General features: G+C 37.6%; 1 protein-coding gene across 10 annotated transcripts in view; it reads right to left on the bottom strand.

Annotated features, from left to right (window-relative positions):
• Window positions 1–18,949, bottom strand: part of LOC135095743 (palmitoyltransferase ZDHHC20-B-like) — a 53,616-nt gene that overhangs the window by 5,826 nt on the left and 28,841 nt on the right. For 5 of the 10 annotated variants that reach the window (XM_063996810.1, XM_063996807.1, XM_063996808.1 and 2 more), the window contains exons 3-12: window positions 18,566–18,760; window positions 18,087–18,113; window positions 17,488–17,582; window positions 17,017–17,143; window positions 16,260–16,483; window positions 15,437–15,599; window positions 13,902–14,040; window positions 8,114–8,314; window positions 6,039–6,068; window positions 85–221 (exon numbers count right to left, since the gene is read on the bottom strand). In XM_063996810.1, the coding sequence (XP_063852880.1) occupies window positions 85–221; window positions 6,039–6,068; window positions 8,114–8,314; window positions 13,902–14,040; window positions 15,437–15,599; window positions 16,260–16,483; window positions 17,017–17,143; window positions 17,488–17,582; window positions 18,087–18,113; window positions 18,566–18,698 (1,276 nt within the window). In that variant the 5' untranslated portion in view covers window positions 18,699–18,760. The remainder of the gene's footprint in view (window positions 1–84; window positions 222–6,038; window positions 6,069–8,113; window positions 8,315–13,901; window positions 14,041–15,436; window positions 15,600–16,259; window positions 16,484–17,016; window positions 17,144–17,487; window positions 17,583–18,086; window positions 18,114–18,565; window positions 18,761–18,949) is intronic. The other 5 variants (XM_063996813.1, XM_063996811.1, XM_063996814.1 and 2 more) reach the window with 5 other exon arrangements.

Below are 18,949 nucleotides of genomic sequence, written 5' to 3'. Positions count from 1 at the left end.
TCCCTGTAACTCTATCACACACACACACACACACACACACACACACACACACACACACACACACACACACACACACACACTTACTCTGTGTATGGTGGTTACTGTATCCGGTGTAAGCCATCTCACTCTCGTCATCATCAGCCCAGCGGTGTCGTGGCCCCAGCAAGCCGTCCTGGTCCTCGTCAATGCAGCGCTGGGGATAGGTCACGCCATCACCCAGGCTGTGGGGACGGGAAGTTGTGGTCAGTGAGGGAAAGGAAAGAGGGGCAGGGAAGAGGATAAGAGGGGGAAGAGGATGATAAACAGAGAAGAGAAGAGGGAAAGCAAGAAGGAAAGGATAGAAGTGGAAGAGGGTATGATGAAAAGGGGATAAGAGAGGAGGAGAATAAGTGGACAGGAAAGGAAGAGGATGACAGAAGAGGAAGAGAATAAGAGGATAGGGAAGAGAATGAGAGGGAAACAGGATGATAGAAAGGAAAGAGAATAGGAGGGAAAAGGGATAAGAGGGGAAGAACAGAAAGGGAGGTGTTAGAGAAGATAGATAAAGAAGAAAGACAGACAAAGAAAGAGAAACGAGAGAAAGAAGAACAGAAGGAAAAGGAGGAACAGGACAAGAATAGAAGATAGAAAATTAAGAAGATGGATAAGGAAAAAAAGTATACAAAGAAAGACAAACAAGAGGAAAAGAGGAAGAGGACAGAAGAATAGAAGGAAACGGAGGAAGGAGAGGACAGGACAAGAATAGAAGGGGAAGAGGCCGTTAAGAATTGGGCAGTTTAATTACGTTTGATATTAAGGAATGAATGTTTGGTATTGTTTACGTGCTATAAGGTTTTGTTGAGTTGCTTGTTTATGTTGATTGTTAGAATGACTTTACTTTTGTTTGGCAGTAAAGGATGATGAGTCTTATCTGTTTAAATAATGTATAGGTGCTTTTTTTATTTATTTATTTATTTTTTGGTATTGAGTGTTTTCATATGGTTCAAATACTGTATACTTTTGTTTTGAATATAAGTTCTTTGTTTGGTATTATTGAAAGAGGAGTATTTATAGTTGTTTGGTATTAATAAATGAAAACTTTTTATATATAGCTCAAATATTACATACTTTTTTTTTTTTAATATATTGTTCCTGTCTATCAGTTAAAATTAAGTTTTTTTCGTATAACAAAGAATAAAAACTTCTGACATCAATCCTTTGCCAGCCAATGACGCCAGGACACTCATCATTTATTACAAGCACTCCTGAACCACTTCCCCGAGCACAAATATAATGACGGATGCTGAGACGCCGTGACTCGTGAATGTAACATGCCTTCTCGCTATCACTGTTGTCTTTCCACGGTATGCTGATTGTGGTGAACCATTTGATTACGTTAAGCCATATCAGTGAGAAAGTTAAAGGATGTAGACTTATTTTAGTGTTTAAATCTTACAGGTTTTTTGGTTTGAATATTCTAACCCTCATAACACATGTGGCTCCTTGGAACATATTGAATTAGTCCGTTTCAACCGTAAATTGTACAAAACCAGATAATTTTAGGCCAAAAAATAAATACCCTAAAAAACAGATAATTTTAGGCCAATAATTAAATTGTACCAAAGCAGGAGAAAAAAAAAAATAAATAAAAAATAAAAAAAAATAAAAACAGGAATTAAACTGTACAAAAGCAGAAAATTTTAGGCCAGGAATTAAACTGTACAAAACCAGAAAATTTTAGGCCAAGAACTAAAAAAAAAAAAAAAAAAAAAACATAATTTTAGGACAAAGAATTAAATCATACAAAACCACATAATTTAAGGCCTAGCATTTTGCCAGACACAACACACAGCTCACTGATTCCAGCACCAGTGAAGCTTCATACAACTGTGTCATCTTTGCCCGCAGTAAGAACACAAGACAGCCACCAGACTCCGAGGGTTAAGCTTCTCCTGTCCATCAGTATATTTGCTTAAGTTTTGTCTGATACTGTATAATAATAATGGTGATGACAATAATAATAATAATAATAATAATAATAATAATAATAATAATAATAATAATGATAATAATAATAATGATAATAATACTGAAAACTTAATACATACAAACCTTATAAATGCTTCAGATAAAGGTATATAAAAAAAATAAATAAATAAATCAACTTAAACAAATGATATACAAAAAACACAGAGAGAGAGAGAGAGAGAGAGAGAGAGAGAGAGAGAGAGAGAGAGAGAGAGAGAGAGAGAGAGAGAGAGAGAGAGAGAGAGAGAGAGAGAGAAATGAATAAAAATAAATAAATAAATAAATAAATAAATAAATAAATAAATAAATGAATAAATAAAACAAAAATAAAAAAGAGAACTGAAATGGTTATATTAGGTTAGGTTAAACACAGCACCTCCGTACCTACCTGTCTCTCACCTGTCACCTGTCCTGTTAGCAAGATGCACAGGTGTCAACTCACACTACTACTACTACAAATACTACTACTACTATTACTACCACTATTACTACTATTACTACTTTTTATATTCTTGCATAAGCTTTTTTTTATTATTACTATTATTATTTTATTAGATTATGCATAAGTATGTTTATTATTAATACTTGTACACTTACCTACTACTACTACTACTACTACTATTACTACTACTACTACAAGCACAAAGCCATGCACAGGTGACTCATTATGATGCATGCAAGTGTGTGTGTCTGTGTGTTACGAGATATTAAGGTCTTTTGGTCTCTCTCTCTCTCTCTCTCTCTCTCTCTCTCTCTCTCTCTCTCTCTCTCTCTCTCTCTCTCTCTCTCTCTCTCATACACGACGCTTCAAAATATGCAAATAAATAAATCTATCTTTCTGTATACCAGTCAGACAATCCCATACACAAAATAAATAAATAAATAAATAAAATAAAACAATAAAAATTAAAATAAACTGGTAATACTTCACTTAAACTCTCTCTCTCTCTCACACACACACACACACACACACACACAGTACAATATCCTACTGAGCTTAAGTATTTTATCAGCTTACAACTACAGCAACACAGCAACACTTAGCTATGAGCCAGCGGGGAAGATGTGTGTGTGTGTGTGTGTGTGTGTGTGTGTGTGTGTGTGTGTGTGTGTGTGTGTGTGTGTGTGTGTGTGTGTGTGTGTGTTTAGTTAGTAGGGTAGGAAAGATATGGGAAAGATTAAGGCAAAGTTGAAAAAGGAAGGAAAAAAATATTGTTCGAGTGTGTTTGTAATGATTTAGCTTACAGGGAAAAGATGGAACAAGGAAAATAGGAAATAAGTTGGGAAAAGGTGAAAAATGAAAAGAAAAAGCTGGAAAAAGAAGAGGAAATGGTTGTTTACATTATTACTGTACTGTGTTTATTTGTATTTACTTAGATTACAGGGAACAAAAGATGAAGGGAAAGACTGGAAAGGTAATATGAGAGAAAATGATTGGAAAAGTTGAAAAAGGAGAAAGAAAAGTGTTTATTTCATTATTCTTGTGTGTTTACCTGTCCAGATCAACTTGGGAAAAGATGAGGTGCAGGAGACACAGAAAGGTTGAAGGAAATGAAAAATCGAGTGTTTATGCAGTAGTTGGGAAAAATTTATTAGGAGTTCAACTACGAGAAAAAATAAGCAGTTTATGCAAGAGTTAAGGAGAGTTTATGAGTCCGACTGGTGAGAAAGTTTGTGTGAAAGTGATGTGACGTTTATATTGAGTTAGGGAAAGTTTTTGTGTGTTTAATTGATGGAAAATAAATGTAGCATGTTGAGAAGTGGTAAGATTCATATATACCCTGAAATTATGAAAAGTGAAGGTGTAGTTTTATGTACGATGGAATGATGAGAAGTGAAAGTGTTGGTGTTTATGCAAGAGTTAGCTGTGGTAAGTTTAAACACACTGAACTCGTAAGTAAATCAATAATACCTCGTAGAAAAGGCTACAGGCCTATACAATGAATGGACTGCAAAGTTAATACACCACTCACAAATTGACAAAAAAGGTTATACAGTGAATTATTGCAAAAAAATGAATGTTAAGTATGGTTAATAAGGAAGTTTTATACATTGAAGTGACAACAAAATTTATATACCACAGAAACTGACAAAAATGTTTATACACTGAACTGTTGCAAATTGAAAGTTTTATGCAAGAGTTGGCCGGTAAGTTTATACACCAAACTGACACCAAAATCAATATACAATATACCATGAAGGGAATGGTAAGAAAGTTAAAACACTGAATTGTGGCAAAAAAAAAGAAAAAAAAAGAGTATTATGCATGGTTAACCAGGAAATCTACACGCTGAACCAACTGCAGAACAAAACATCAAAGAATTGAGAGTTTACACATTTAGCAAACACTGACAACAAAAAAAACTGACTAATGACAAAAAAACACTGGCAAAATGAATGCGCCGTGAGTTGACAAGACTACACATTGAACTGCAGAACAAAAGCACAGGGAAATTAAGACAAGACAAAACTGCCGTCAAAACGAAGATAAGAACTGACAAGAGAGTTTACAAGTCTAACCAATGCAGAATAAATGTACCATAAAAAAAAAAAAAAAAAATACCAACACTACACACAGGAAAACAAAAGCACCATTGAATTTACACAGCAAAGAACACTGACAAGACCCTGAATGTAATAAAAAATACAAACAGGCCGCACTGTTGTCAAAATGAACATAGATAACAAAATCCCATCATTGAAAATAGACACTGTGATGTAATGCGATTTTGGGAAGAGGGAGATAAATTGCGTTAGTATCCCCTGAAAATTGACTCCATTCCATTCTCTTCCTTGTACAGTAAAATCCCTCTTATCCGGCATCAACGGGACCGCTGACATGCCAGATACTTGAATATTGCCGGATATTTGAATAGATGTGAAATTATGTCCACAATCACCACCCTACACTCACGCATCTTACCATAACAAAGATCAGCTGATCTTAATCAGCAGCTGATCTGATCAGCTGCTTAAGTGTAAGCACAACACACTTCCTCTTTTCTACAACTTTAGGCATGATGAAGGCGTCAGGCGATAAACAGTGCACACGCGGGACTGAGTCACTGAGTAAACACAGTGCAGTGGGCCGTGGGTGGCGCGAAGCAGTACGCTCTGGTGGCGAGGGGACAAAGTATGCCTCGTGTGGGAATTTTAATCGATTTTATAAGTACACATTGATTTTTTATTGATTTTAAGGCTCGGGGAAAAATGTGCCGGATACTTGAAGCTGCTGGATACTCAAATGCTGGATGAAAGGGATTTTACTGTAGTTCGAAAGAGAAAACGGTGGGTGTGAGAGGTTTTCATGGACGACTAACACAAATTATCCCCCCTCATCCCGAAACAACGATACAAAGATATAAAAGCACGGACAACAAAAAGGCTGAGTGTTACGGCAAAATTTAACACTAGTCTGACAGAGAGAGAGTGCGTCCAGCCAGCGACACGAAAAGTTAGTCACAATTCAACATAGGCACAGTGGGTGTTACTTATCAATGGTACAGTGGTGAAAATTTATGAGATTTGAAAGTTTGAAAGGCCTGGATAAGTATTTGTATTGAAGGAGAAAGAGAGTGGGAGAGAGACAAAGAGAACATTAACAATCTTAAGACAGAAAAAAAAGAAAGAAAAGGAGAATGTAGAGAAAGGAAGACACAAATTTTAAACTAGCGAGAGAGAGAGAGAGAGAGAGAGAGAGAGAGAGAGAGAGAGAGAGAGAGAGAGAGAGGAGAGAGAGAGAGAGAGAGAGAGAGAGAGAGAGAGAGAGAGAGAGAGAGAGAGAGAGAGAGAGAGAGAGAGAGAGAGAGAGAACCACTATTTAAACGACAGCAGAGAAACAAAGACAGAGATAGAAAAAAATGTATAAAAATTTGGAATACCCTTAAAAAAAGACATGGTGAGAGAAAACGGGAAGAAGAGAAAGTGGGAGGGAGAGAGAGAGAGAGTGTAGGGTGTAGCAGCGTAGCCAAGCCTTCTAAGAGTGGGTGTGGGGGGGGTGGGGAAGGTAAGGAAGTGTACTGTACCAATACCTCTGTTTTAATTTTACAAGCAGAGCCCGCCTGTAAAGAGATGCACTTGTTAATATCCTTCACTGCCTTGTCTGGGGTACCTAACTGTGTGTGTGTGTGTGTGTGTGTGTGTGTACTCTTCTTTGTTCGTTTGTTTATGACTGCTATGTTTGTGAGTTTGTATGTGTGTTTGTGTTTGTTTACTTCTCTCTGTGTGTTTGAGGCTTCATGATATCGGTTTTGTTTGTGAGTTCGTGCGTGTGTTTATACCTTCTCTATCTGTTTGTTTGTTTGTTTGTTTGTGGGTTATAGGTGTTTTTGTTTCCTCTATGTTTGTTTGTTTGTTTGTGTGTCTTTATTTTTGTCTGTCTGTTTGTTTGTTTGGGTTATTATGTGTTTGTCTTCTCTATCTGTTTGTTTGTGTGTTTGTTTATGTCTTAGTAACTTCCTTCTGTCTGTTTGTCTGTATGTCACTTCCTATCTGTCTGTCTGTCTGTCTGTGTTTATAATTTCGCTCTCTATCTCTGTTTCTTTGTCATTTTCTATCTATTTCTCTGTCTATCTGTCTGTCTGTCTGTGTTTTATCATTCCCCTCTCTGCCTGTCTGTCTGTCTGTGTGTCTTTCATATCTGTTTGTTTGTTTGAAGGTTTGTATTTGTTGTTTTACTTTCTCGGTGTCTGTCTGTGTGTTAGTATGTGTGTTTGTTGCTGGTGGTTCTCAGTAATGTGTTTTTTTATTTAATTTTGCAACCTTATGGAGTATTCTGAATCAGTGGTGAGAAATGCAACACACACACACACACACCTCACTCTTCATATCACCAAGTTCTTAATATTCTCTCTCTCTCTCTCTCTCTCTCTCTCTCTCTCTCTCTCTCTCTCTCTCTCTCTCTCTTCTAAAATCTTATCTTTTCTCTGTCATTTAGTTTCTTCCCAATGAATTTTCTCTCTCTCTCTCTCTCTCTCTCTCTCTCTCTAATAGACTAAACCAGGAAACATTTCTTCAACTTACATTAACACACACACACACACACACCCCCACCTCTCTCTCTCTCTCTCTCTCTCTCTCTCTCTCTCTCTCTCTCACACACACTACCTAACAACACAGACCCATCAAAGTAGTGGTGTGCGAGGAATATACAGTAATATCATCGGAAACTCTTCACCCAACACACACACGCACACACGCACACCAAAAAATAAATAAACAAATAATAATAATAATAATAGATTAATAAGTTATGAGTAAGAATAAATTAATGGATAATAATTAGAAGAGAACTGGTAAAAAATTCAGCTAGTTCATTCTCACATGCAATAATTAGTTAGTAAGTTAATTAACAGTAGTAGTAGTAGCAGTAGTAGTAGTATTAGTATTAGTAGTAGTAGTAGTAGTAGTAGTAGCAGCAGCAGTAGTGATGATGGTGGTGGTGGTAGTAGTAGTAGTAGTAGTAGTTTTAAGGTAACATTATTAAAGATTTGAATGAGAGAGAGAGAGAGAGAGAGAGAGAGAGAGAGAGAGAGAGAGAGAGAGAGAGAGAGAGAGAGAGAGAGAGAGAGAGAGAGAGAGAGAGAGAATCAAACAAAAAGCAAAACAAAACAAACAAAAAACAATAACAAAAAGCAAACACAAACAAGCAAACAGGAGGAAATGAAAAATAAAAATGGACATAAATAAATAAAATGAAAGAAAAATGCAAACCAAAACAAACAAGAAATAAAATAAAAGAAACAAAACAAAAACTAGAAAAAAAAATAAACAAACAAACAAACAAACATGCCACTTACAATCTACATGGTAATGAAAGTTTAAAGAAAAGGAAAAAAAAAGGAAAAGAGAAAAATTAAGATAAAAAACATGCAACACACAAACAAACAAACAAACAAACAAGAAGAAGAAGAAGAAGAAGAAGAAGAAGAAGAAGAAGAAGAAGAAGAAGAAGAAGAAGAAGAAGAGAAGAAAAAATAGAAGAAGGAAAGAAGAAAAGGGAAACACCAAAGAAGAAAGATGAAGAAAAGACAAAAAGAAGAAGAAGAAGAAGAAGAAGAAGAAGAAGAAGAAGAAGAAGAAGAAGAAGAAGAAGAAGAACATCTACCTTATTTGTGTGCTTCCATAGGATTGCACTGGGGTGGAGGTGGTGGTGGTGGTGGAGGAGGAGGTGGTGGTGGTGGTGGTGGTGGTGATGGTGGTGGTGGTGGGGTGGTGGTGGTGGTGTTGGTTGTGATGGTGGTGGTGATGGTGGTGGTGGTGGTGGTTCGGATCTCCTCGCACTGGGAACCTCACTCCATCCCCTAGACTGAGAGAGAGAGAGAGAGAGAGAGAGAGAGAGAGAGAGAGAGAGAGAGAGAGAGAGAGAGAGAGAGAGAGAGAGAGAGGAGAGAGAGAGAGAGAGAGAGAGAGAGAGAGAGAGAAAGAGAAGAAGGAGAAGAAGAAGAAGAAGAAGAAGAAGAAGAAGAAGAAGAAGAAGAAGAAGAAGAAGAAGAAGAAGAAGAAGAAGAAGGAGAGAGAGAGAGAGAGAGAGAGAGAGAGAGAGAGAGAGAGAGAGAGAGAGAGAGAGAGAGAGAGAGAGAGAGAGAGAGAGAATAGGATAAATATGAAAGAAAAGGTGGAAAATATAAATAAAATAGATAGATAGATAGATTGATTGAAGAAGAAGAAGAAGAAGAAGAAGAAGAAGAAGAAGAAGAAGAAGAAGAAGAAGAAGAAGAAGAAGAAGAAGAAGAAAGAAACAGAAAACACAAGTCAGAAATAAGGAAGAAAAACGGAAAAGAAGAAAGATAAAAGAGAAAAAGCGAAAGAACGAGATAAAGAAAGAAAGAGAAAGAGAAAGAGAGAGAGAGAGAGAGAGAGAGAGAGAGAGAGGAGAGAGAGAGAGAGAGAGAGGCTTTTAGATATTCAACTCTACACATATAATGAAACACACTATTAACATCCTACTCTGCCCACACCTCTATCTTCCCTACCACAGTTATAGGAGGGCACTTTAATGAACACTGCCAGCTGAATGGTTCACCTCAACACACTGGGGCACAACACTAATTGGATTTTTGTTTGTTTGTTTGCGGTGTATTGATAATTGTTTAAATGGTCGTTCTGTGATTTTAATTTTGTTTGTTTGTTTGTGGGGTGGTAATAATTGTTTAGATGGTCGTTCTGTGGTTTTGTTTGTTTGTTTGTTTGTTGTGTTGGTTTTGGTATTCGATTTGGTGGTTTTGTGTGTTTGTTTGTTTTAGTTTTAGTTTTGTTTGTTGTTGTTTTGGTGGTGTGTAAATATATTAGGTTTGTTTTGTTTATTTGTTTACGTTTGTTTACCTTGTTGTTTTGGTGCGGTTTAATGCGCTGGATGATACGTTGTTTTTGTTCTTGTTTGTGATGGATTGATTCTGTGTACGAGTTTGTTGATTCACTTATTAATTAATCCATTCATTCATTCTATTATTGGTCTGGTAACTTTCACGGTGTATCTGCTAACTAAATTTTCGTTTATGATGGATAAGTTTGTGTACGATTGGTGACCTGTGTGAGTTTGTTTGTTTACTTGTTTATTTATTTACTTTTTGTGACTTTATTGGTATGTTTGCTAATGGTACACACTTTGGAGTTTGAAGTTATTTTTTTTTGTTTATCTATCTTTATTTATTTATTATTTTTTTGGGGGGGATAAAGTCTTGTCATTCTACTGTTTTTTTTTTATTTACCTTGTTTAAAATGGTGACGAATTAGTTGTTTTTTGTTTACAACTGTGATTTTAATGGTAATGGATTATTTTTTTTTATAAACCAAGTTTTTTTTAATTTTTTTTTTTTTTTGCTTCCAACCGCGATATTTGAACCAATCGTGTTTTTTGTTTACAAGCGTGATTTTTTAATTATATTTGTGCTTTATGTTTACAAGTGTGGTTTTTTATTTAATTTCAGACGTTTACGCTTAAAATTGCGGATTTTTCAATTACAGTCATGTGTTTTGTTTGTTGTTTTAAATGGATTATTATTTTTTTCTTACAATTGCTATTTTTCAATTTGTCGTGTTCTTACAATTGTGATTTATTATTAAATTAGTCATGTTTTTTAATTAATTAGTATTTTTTTTTGTTATAACTTAGATTTTTTTATTAGTCGTTTTTATTTTTTGCTTACAACCGCAATATTTCAACAGATTACAGTGGTGTGCCGAGTACCCCAGTGTGCAGACAGCTAAACACACCTACACTCAATAAATAAACCTACTACAACATTAATAAAGTTACATGTATATCTCCTTATCATCTGAATTTTAAAGTTATATTTTTTCTCTGAAGTTAATTTGAAGTTACAATAATTTATTTTTTAATTGGCAAGATTGTGTTTTTTTTGGGGGATTATGTCAGTGTTTATTTATTTATACTGTATATATAGAAAGTATAAACAAATATATAAAAAGACAAGCTAGGACTACAGATATACTACAAATAAACATAATGGCAAGCAAATCAAATGACAAATAAGGCCAAGAATATGATGCAATTCACAAAGCCATTTACATTTCACACACTGACGAAATACAGTGACAGACACAAATACAAAGCTGGTGGCAGGAATACACTGATACTGCATGACGGTCAATGTGGCTTGTCTCTATTGTATCCACACCTAACCTAACATACCTAACGTAATCACACCTAACCTAACATACCTAAGCGTAATGTAACCTAACTTAACACTAACTTACCTTACCTAACCTAACTTAACCAAACCTACCAAACCTAACATAACCTTACATAACTTAACCTAACCTACCTAACCTAATTTAACCTAACCTAACTTACCTTATCTAACCTAACTTAACCAAACCTACCAAACCTAACATAATCTTACATAACTTTACCTAACCTACCTAACCTAACTTAACCTAACCTACCTAACATAACCTAACTTAACATAACCTAACTAAACTTCTCTTTACCAAATTTAACCAAACTTTTTCCTAACCTAATTTAACCAAAATTTTTCCTAGTCTAATTTAACCTAACCTAACTTACCCTAACTTGATCTAACTTGACCTAACCTAACCTATCTTTATCTTTAATGCATCAAACCTAACTTAACCAAACTTGAATCTAACTTAACCTACTCAAACTAAACTTGATCTAACTTGACCAAACTTAATCAAACCAAACCACACCTAACTTAACCAAACTTAATCAAACCTAACTTAGCCAAACCACACCTAACCCAACCTAACCTAAACTAACCAAACTTAAACCTAACTTAACCAAACCACATCTAACCCAACCTAACTTAACCAAACTTAACCAAACCCAAGTTACAATTACAACCATTTTAAATAACTTAGAAATTACTTAAATTCTGAATTACCTCTAAAAATACTTAAAATTTTCTGAATTACCCTAAAAACTTAGAGAAACTTACCCAAAAAACTTACTTGAAACTTTACAAATCAATCCCAAAAATGAGTTAAAGCTTTACAAACAACTAAAAACTTACTTAAATACTTTCCAATTACCAACAAAACTTAAAAAAAAATTAAAGACTTTAAACTTTATAATAACTCCTAAAAATACAAAAAATTTGGAAAAAAACACTTTAAACTTTTCAAAATTGACTTAAAACTAAAAAAAAAACCTAGAAACTTTACTAACTAAAAAAATTCCTTTAAACTTTAGATAACCCCAAAACTATTCTAAGCTTTTCACACAATCTCAGAAAACACTTAATAAAACTTTCCATTAACCTTTGAAGATAATACATGTTTTCAAAAAGTACAAATTGAATGATTTAATATTTAACTTGGCAACAACCAACCAGACACAATACAAACAAAGATTAAAAGGTTGAAAATAATGATCAAGTATTTTAATTTAGCAACCAAACAAGTAAATAAACATCAATTTTCCATTCCACACACACACACACACACACACAAATATACAAACAAACATTGATCTATACATTATGCAAACAAACAAACAAACAAACAAACAAACAAATCATTAAGTAAAAGCAGTGGAACCTTGGTTCTTGAACTTAGTGCGTTCTTGAATGTTCAAAATCCGAAACGCTTGAAGACTGAAGCAAAATTTGCCATAGGAATCAGTGTAAATTGGACTGACATGTTCCCCGACACCCATCCACCCTGTCTTAGCTCCTCATGACAGCTGCTGCCACTGGCAAGATGGCTGCTTCACAACATCTCCAGCTCAAGATATTGTTTATCCAGAAAGGACGTAATGAATGAACTCAGTGACACAGAACTCGTCACAAGACACTGATAACACCGTGCAGGCGTTCCCTTTGTCACCGATCTGGTGAGGAAAGCCTTACAGGACACAGAGCAGCAGCCCTCTCACAACCAAAGTGAAGGTGGTCATAACACTCAGACATCTTGCTGCTGGGAAAATGCAGCTGTGCAGGAGTGATGCCACTGGGCTCATTGAGAGACCCACCTTCATGATTACTCCCGACCGCCGAAAACTGTTTGTTTACATTGAAACTCTTCAGCAGGATCACATTTACTCTATTTTAAAGATTGAATTACTGTCTTACCCTCTGTGCCTCTCCTCTAAATATTTAAAACAAAGTAAATATTTATAGAAACTATAAATTAGCAACAAACTGCACCTTTTGCTGTTTTCTAATATTTGAAATCGAGTAACTTTGTTCAAAAACTGAATTACGGTACGGCAAACAAACCAATTACCAGTTAAAAATTTTGTTTGAAAAGGAAGATGTTCGGTAACCAAGGTTCTGCTGTGATGATAAAATAACAAAAACAAAGAAAGAAATAAAAAGACATTGCTGAACAAACAAACAAACAAAGCAAAAGAACGTAAAACACAAACCAAGCAAACAATAAAACATCCACAAACAAAAGCAAACAAACTAAACATAAACAAACAAACAAATGAAGCAAAAATTATATACAATGCAAAGCTGTGAGAGAGAGAGAGAGAGAGAGAGAGAGAGAGAGAGAGAGAGAGAGATGAGAGAGAGAGAGAGAGAGAGAGAGAGAGAGAGAGAGAGAGAGAGAGAGTAACAATATAGACAGACAGACATTTCATGATAAAACATAAAACAAACATAAGTAACACACACACACACACACACACACACACACACACACACACACACACACACACACACACACACACACACACACATGACACGTACATGACAAAAAGACGTACATATGAGCGTATATAAAATTACACCTTACAAAAAAAAGCGTACACAAAATTTACAACCATTGAGAGAGAGAGAGAGAGAGAGAGAGAGAGAGAGAGAGAGGAGAGAAGAGAGAGAGAGAGAGAGAGAGAGAGAGAGAGAGAGAGAGAGAGAGAGGAGAGAGAGAGAGAGAGAGAGAGAGAGAGAACTTTTTAAGATTGCACCACCATCACCATTTCAAGACTACTATTACTACTACTACTACTACTACTACTACTACTACTACTACTACTACCACTACTATTACAAGTGCAATAAGCAAAAGCATTAAGCACATGCGGGAAACAAGACAATATATATATATGAGAGAGAGAGAGAGAGAGAGAGAGAGAGAGAGAGAGAGAGAGAGAGGAGAGAGAGAGAGAGAGGAGAGAGAGAGAGAGAGAGAGGAGAGAGAGAGAGATGAGAGAGAGAGAGAGAGAGAGAGAGAGAGAGATGATAAAGACAAGAAGTGTACATTGGAAGAGGAGACCCAACAAACACAGAGAACAGAAGCACAGCCCAGCCCTTGTACACTACACTAAACGCACACACATACACACACACACAGAAGCAGGGAGTGTACACCAAACACAAAACACTAGACAGATAGCGTACACCAGGCACCGTACACAACACCCCACACACACACACACACACACACACACACACACTAACACCTACCTTGTGGCAACAGGCAGGAACCACTTTCGTCTATCTTCGCCAAACACCTCGATGAAATTGTTGCAGGCCCCCAAACTGAAGCCGTCCTTGTCCTGCACCCAGGCGTGGTTCAGCCGGAAGATTGGTGCGCGGAATGATTCTGTGTGGTGTGGAGTGTTGCGTTAAGTAATGTGATTGCCTTGTTATTGTGTTTGTTTGTTTGTTTGTTTGATATTTTTTCTTTTTTTTTTTTGGCTGGGCTGTGTTCACGTTTGTGTTTGTTTTGTTTTGTTAGATAGTGTTAGGTTAGGGTTTAGGTGATTGTGTTGTTGGTATTTTAAGAGTGTGTTTACTAGTGTTTGGGTGTGGGCTGGGTTGATGTTGGTGTTCTTAAGAGTGTTTAAGTTTGCAAATGTTAAAGTTATAAGGGACATCTAAATTTATAAAGCTGTAGTTTGTATAATTCATGGCTAATTTAACACACACACACATATGAAGTCCCTGCCTGCTTCTATATTTCCCTCTGCCTGTGACTTAAACTCTTTCAGGATAGAGGCTTCAACAAACTTAATCTGCCTCTCTCTCTCTCTCTCTCTCTCTCTCTCTCTCTCTCTCTCTCTCTCTCTCTCTCAACTTTATATCATCCATTTAGCTGTTCTGTTTCAGGTCTGGTGCCTCAGTGGGCCTTTTATTCCTTTAAGCTGCCCTTGGCTAGTGCTCCTCTTACACAAAACACACTGACAGACACTCACCAAGATAGTCCCAAGCTTGAGCAATGTGACATTATGAAAGACTTGAAAAACTGAACCTTCTGACGCCGAAACAAAGGAGGGATTTGAATGCCGCATACAGACTAACGGAAGGATTGGAAAAGCTAGATAGAAATTATATAGACGTGGAATACAAGACACACTGGAGGACAAGAAACTAAAAAAACTGGAGGACAAGAAATAAAACTAAAACTAAACCTGACTTGAGCAAAGAAAGGAGGGAGAAGACTTGACTGTTGTTAGGGAGTAATGGAAGGACTGGAAAAGCTCGATAGAAATTATATTAACGCGGGATACAAGAGACACTGGAGGACAAGAGACTAGGAAAATAAAGGAAATAGACTTGGCTGTGGTTAGAGATTAATGGAAGGACTACAAAAGCTAGGTAGAAATTATATTAACATGGGATACGAGACACTAGAGAACAAGAGACTAGAAAAACTAAACCTGACAAACAAAAAAAGGAAATAGATTTGCCTGTGGTTATAATAGAAGGATTATCAAAGCTACACTGAAAAGATACCATGACACAGGATACATGGGACACTAGAGGATAAGGAAAGGTGGAAAAGGATACCCATAGAAGAGACGTCAAATAGTTTACTGCGGAGGACAGCGGACACAGGGAGCTGCCTAAACAAGGACATGACGCAGACAAAAATTACCCACAACATGAACGCTAGTTAGATGAAAGCAGAAAGAGATACGACACTACAAGCTTAACTCCTTCCCCACGTCACAGCTAGGTAAACACAGACAGACGGACGAACAGACGGACAGACTCACCCAGCGTGGACCTGTTCTTGAGCACCAGAAAGACATGGTAGCCAAACAGAGACACCAGGCTGATGGCGAACATGATGGAGACAAAGAACACAAACAGGATGTGAAATTTGCCGTCCACTGTCAGCTGGTTCTGTGAGGTCGAGGAAGGGAAGGTTGAAGGGAACTGTTGTTGTTATTAGTGTTAGTACTGCTGGTATTGTTAATGCTGTCAATATTATTCTTATTGTTTTCATATATGAGATTGTAATGCATACTTAACCCTAGTTTTGTGAATGGGTAAGTGTATCTCTCTCTCTCTCTCTCTCTCTCTCTCTCTCTCTCTCAAAATGAATTAATACTCTCTTTCTCTTATTTTCTCTGTCTACCTGTTTCTCTTTTTTTATTTCTCTGTCTGTTTGTTTATCTACATGTCCCTCTCTTTCTCTCTCGCTTTGTTTGTCTATCTCTCTCTCTCTCTCTCTCTCTCACCTTCCAGAACAAAATAAAGAAGAAATTGATACTCTCTTTCTCTCTCCTCTCTCTATCTCTTTTTTTCTTGTCTCTATCCATCTATCCCTTCCTCTCCCTCTCTGTCTCTCTCTCTTTTCCTCCCTCTCCCATTCACACCTTCCAGAATAAAGAAACTGATACTCTATTTTCTTTTCTTCTTGTGTCTCTCTATCTATCTATCCCTTCCTCCTCCTCTTATCTCTTCCTCTCTCACTCCCTCCTTCCCTCTCACACTAACCTTCCAGAAACAAAACAAAGAACTGACACTCCCTCTCTTTCTTTCTGTATATATCCCCCCTCCCCCTCTCTCTCTCTCTTTCTCTCTCTCTCTTACCTTCCAGAACAAGATGAAGTACTGCAATGTGGTGGCAGCGATGAAGAGGCAGTAGAGCAACGCGTAGCCCAAGAACAGCACGAAGAACTTGTAGTTGGTGAAGGAGACGCAATTGTTCACCCAGGGGCAGTGGTGGTCCAGCTTCAGCACACACACCCCACATACAGAGCAGTGGTGGCAACGGTCTGGCTTAATCTGCACGCACCTCTCGCAGTATCGGATCTCTGTATGGGGTGTGTGGGGGTGTGTGTGTGTTAGGTACTCTTTCAGTCTCTCCCAGATACTGTTACTCTTTCTCTCTCTCTCTCGATTGTTCTCAGTCATTTTCTTCCTCTTGTAGTCTCTCCCAGTTACTCTCTTTCAGTCTCTTCCCCTCCCAGCCTCTCCCAGTCACTTTTCCTCTTGTAGTCTCTCCCAGTCTCTTCCCCTCCCAGCCTCTCCCAATCACTTTTTCCTCTTGTAGTCTCTCCCAGTCACTCTCTTTCAGTCTCTTCCCCACCCAGCCTCTCCCAGTCACTTTCTTCCTCTTGTTGTTTCTTCCAGTTACTCTCTCAGTCTCTCTCTCTCTCCTATCCACTCTCTCACTCTCCCAGCCTCTTCGAATCACTCTCCCTCTCTGAACCTTCCAAATCATCATCTATAATTTCTGTCCCAGGTCTTGCAGTCCATCTCCCAACCTCTCCCGGCCATACCAGTCAATCTTCCCCTCTTCATGCCCCACTCTCCCTCTCTCCCTCACTCTCCCCAGCACACTCACCGCCCATTACTGTTCTGTTGTAGATGGGGAGGTTCTGTTTCTGTGTGAAGCCCTCCAGAACACTGCGCCGTGCCTCGTCTGTCTCCCCAGCCTCGTAGCGGTCCAGCTCAGAGGGCGGCAGGCGAAACTGTGGGTGGTGGGGGTAGTGGTGAGTGTTTAGAATGAGATTTGAGAATATAATGAGAATAATAATAGTAATGGTAATAATAGTGACAGTAGTGATGATAATGGTGGTGATGAAAGAAGAGAAGAGAGGATGCATTTGAAAAGGGATAGAGGTGTATAAGAAGGAATGAAAGGAAGGATGAAAAGATAATAATAAAAAAGAGGCAGGGAAGTTTTGGAGGATATGACAGGAGGAATGGTGGTGGTGGTGGTGGTGGTGAAAAATAAAGAAGATAATTTAACGATGATAATAACAATAAATTTCTTTCCTATCACATACAAACTCTCTCTCTCTCTTTCTCTCACCTGCTTGGGGACGGTGCCTATCTCAGTGAAGATGGTCTGCCAGTACGCCCACAGGAACATGACCAGCAACACGTGGTAGATGATCAAGTAGAAGCCTGGACGCAGCACCACCGGGGGATACAAGATAAGATGGATTGGCAACATTGCAACACACGACGCACAGCACACTGATAATTTGTCTTCTTCGTGGAGTAAATATTAATAACACTGATATTTTTGTCTTCTTCATATGTAAACTTATTAGTAATTTGTCACCTTCACACACACATACCTGTAAAAATTTTGTCACCTTGATTCTATGCAAACTAATGAGAAAAAAAAAAAGAAAAATAGATAAAAATAAATAAATAAACAAAAGAAAAGCAAACTCACTAACTAACGAGGATAACAATAACAACAAAAACAAGGAAAACTAACAAACAAATTAAAAAACTAAATAAAAACAAATATTATTCCCATCTATCTTTATACACAAATCCTAACCCATCCGAGCTCCCTAACGACTCGGCACCAACAGCCTGATTACCGAGTGTGCCCGTTCACCATTCACTCTCCCTGACATGCGGTGATGAGTGACAGTGACAAGTATCAGTACTCACATTTCTCGATGATGTTTGTGATGGTGACTGAAAGGAAAGGAATAAATTTAATAGTGTGAGTAGATTATGTTTTAGCTATATTGTTTTGTGTAGTAATTTAACACACACACACACACACACACACACACACACACAGGTAAATATAACTCTCCTGTACATTACTGCTAAGTAAATACAAACACACGCACACTTAACCTCAACTCAATTCTATCAAAACAGGAGAAAAAAAAAAAAAAACACACACACACACATACACACACACACACACACACACACACACGTCAATACAAATACATATTAAGCTCCATACACACACACACACACACACACTAAAAGCTACAGTATAAAAAAAAAAAAAAAAAAAAAAAAAAAAGCACGCATAGACCAAACTCTCTTTTACGCATACACTAAAAAACTTTATGATCCTTATACAATTCCGCACACACGTACAGACATACACACACACAAACAATACATACACAGGTTGAGTTGCAGCACATAAGCGTAATACGACCACACCACTACAATGACGATGAACAGCACAGGCAACCACTTCGCAGCACGCAGGCACAACGAACAGGGGGTGCCCAGGCCGCAGAACCGAGGCGCCATGGCTGGTAGTGGTGGTGGTGGTGCTGGTGGTTCTGGTGGTGGTGGTGGCTGGTGGTACAGCTCTGGTGGTGATGGTGGTGGTGTGAATATGAGGTTAGGTTAGGTTAGTTTAAGTTAGGTTAGGTTAGGTGACCCCCTCTTAGTCACCCTTGTTATGTCCCCTGTGCCACTTGAAGACCTCCACCAGACCCCCTCTTAGTCACCCTTGTTATATCCCCTGTGCCACTTGAAGACCTCCACCGGACCCCCTC

Source organism: Scylla paramamosain, unplaced genomic scaffold (genome assembly GCF_035594125.1).
Source record: "Scylla paramamosain isolate STU-SP2022 unplaced genomic scaffold, ASM3559412v1 Contig1, whole genome shotgun sequence".
In the NCBI taxonomy this organism is placed as follows: domain Eukaryota; kingdom Metazoa; phylum Arthropoda; class Malacostraca; order Decapoda; family Portunidae; genus Scylla; species Scylla paramamosain.
This window is presented reverse-complemented; position numbering and strand designations above follow the sequence as displayed.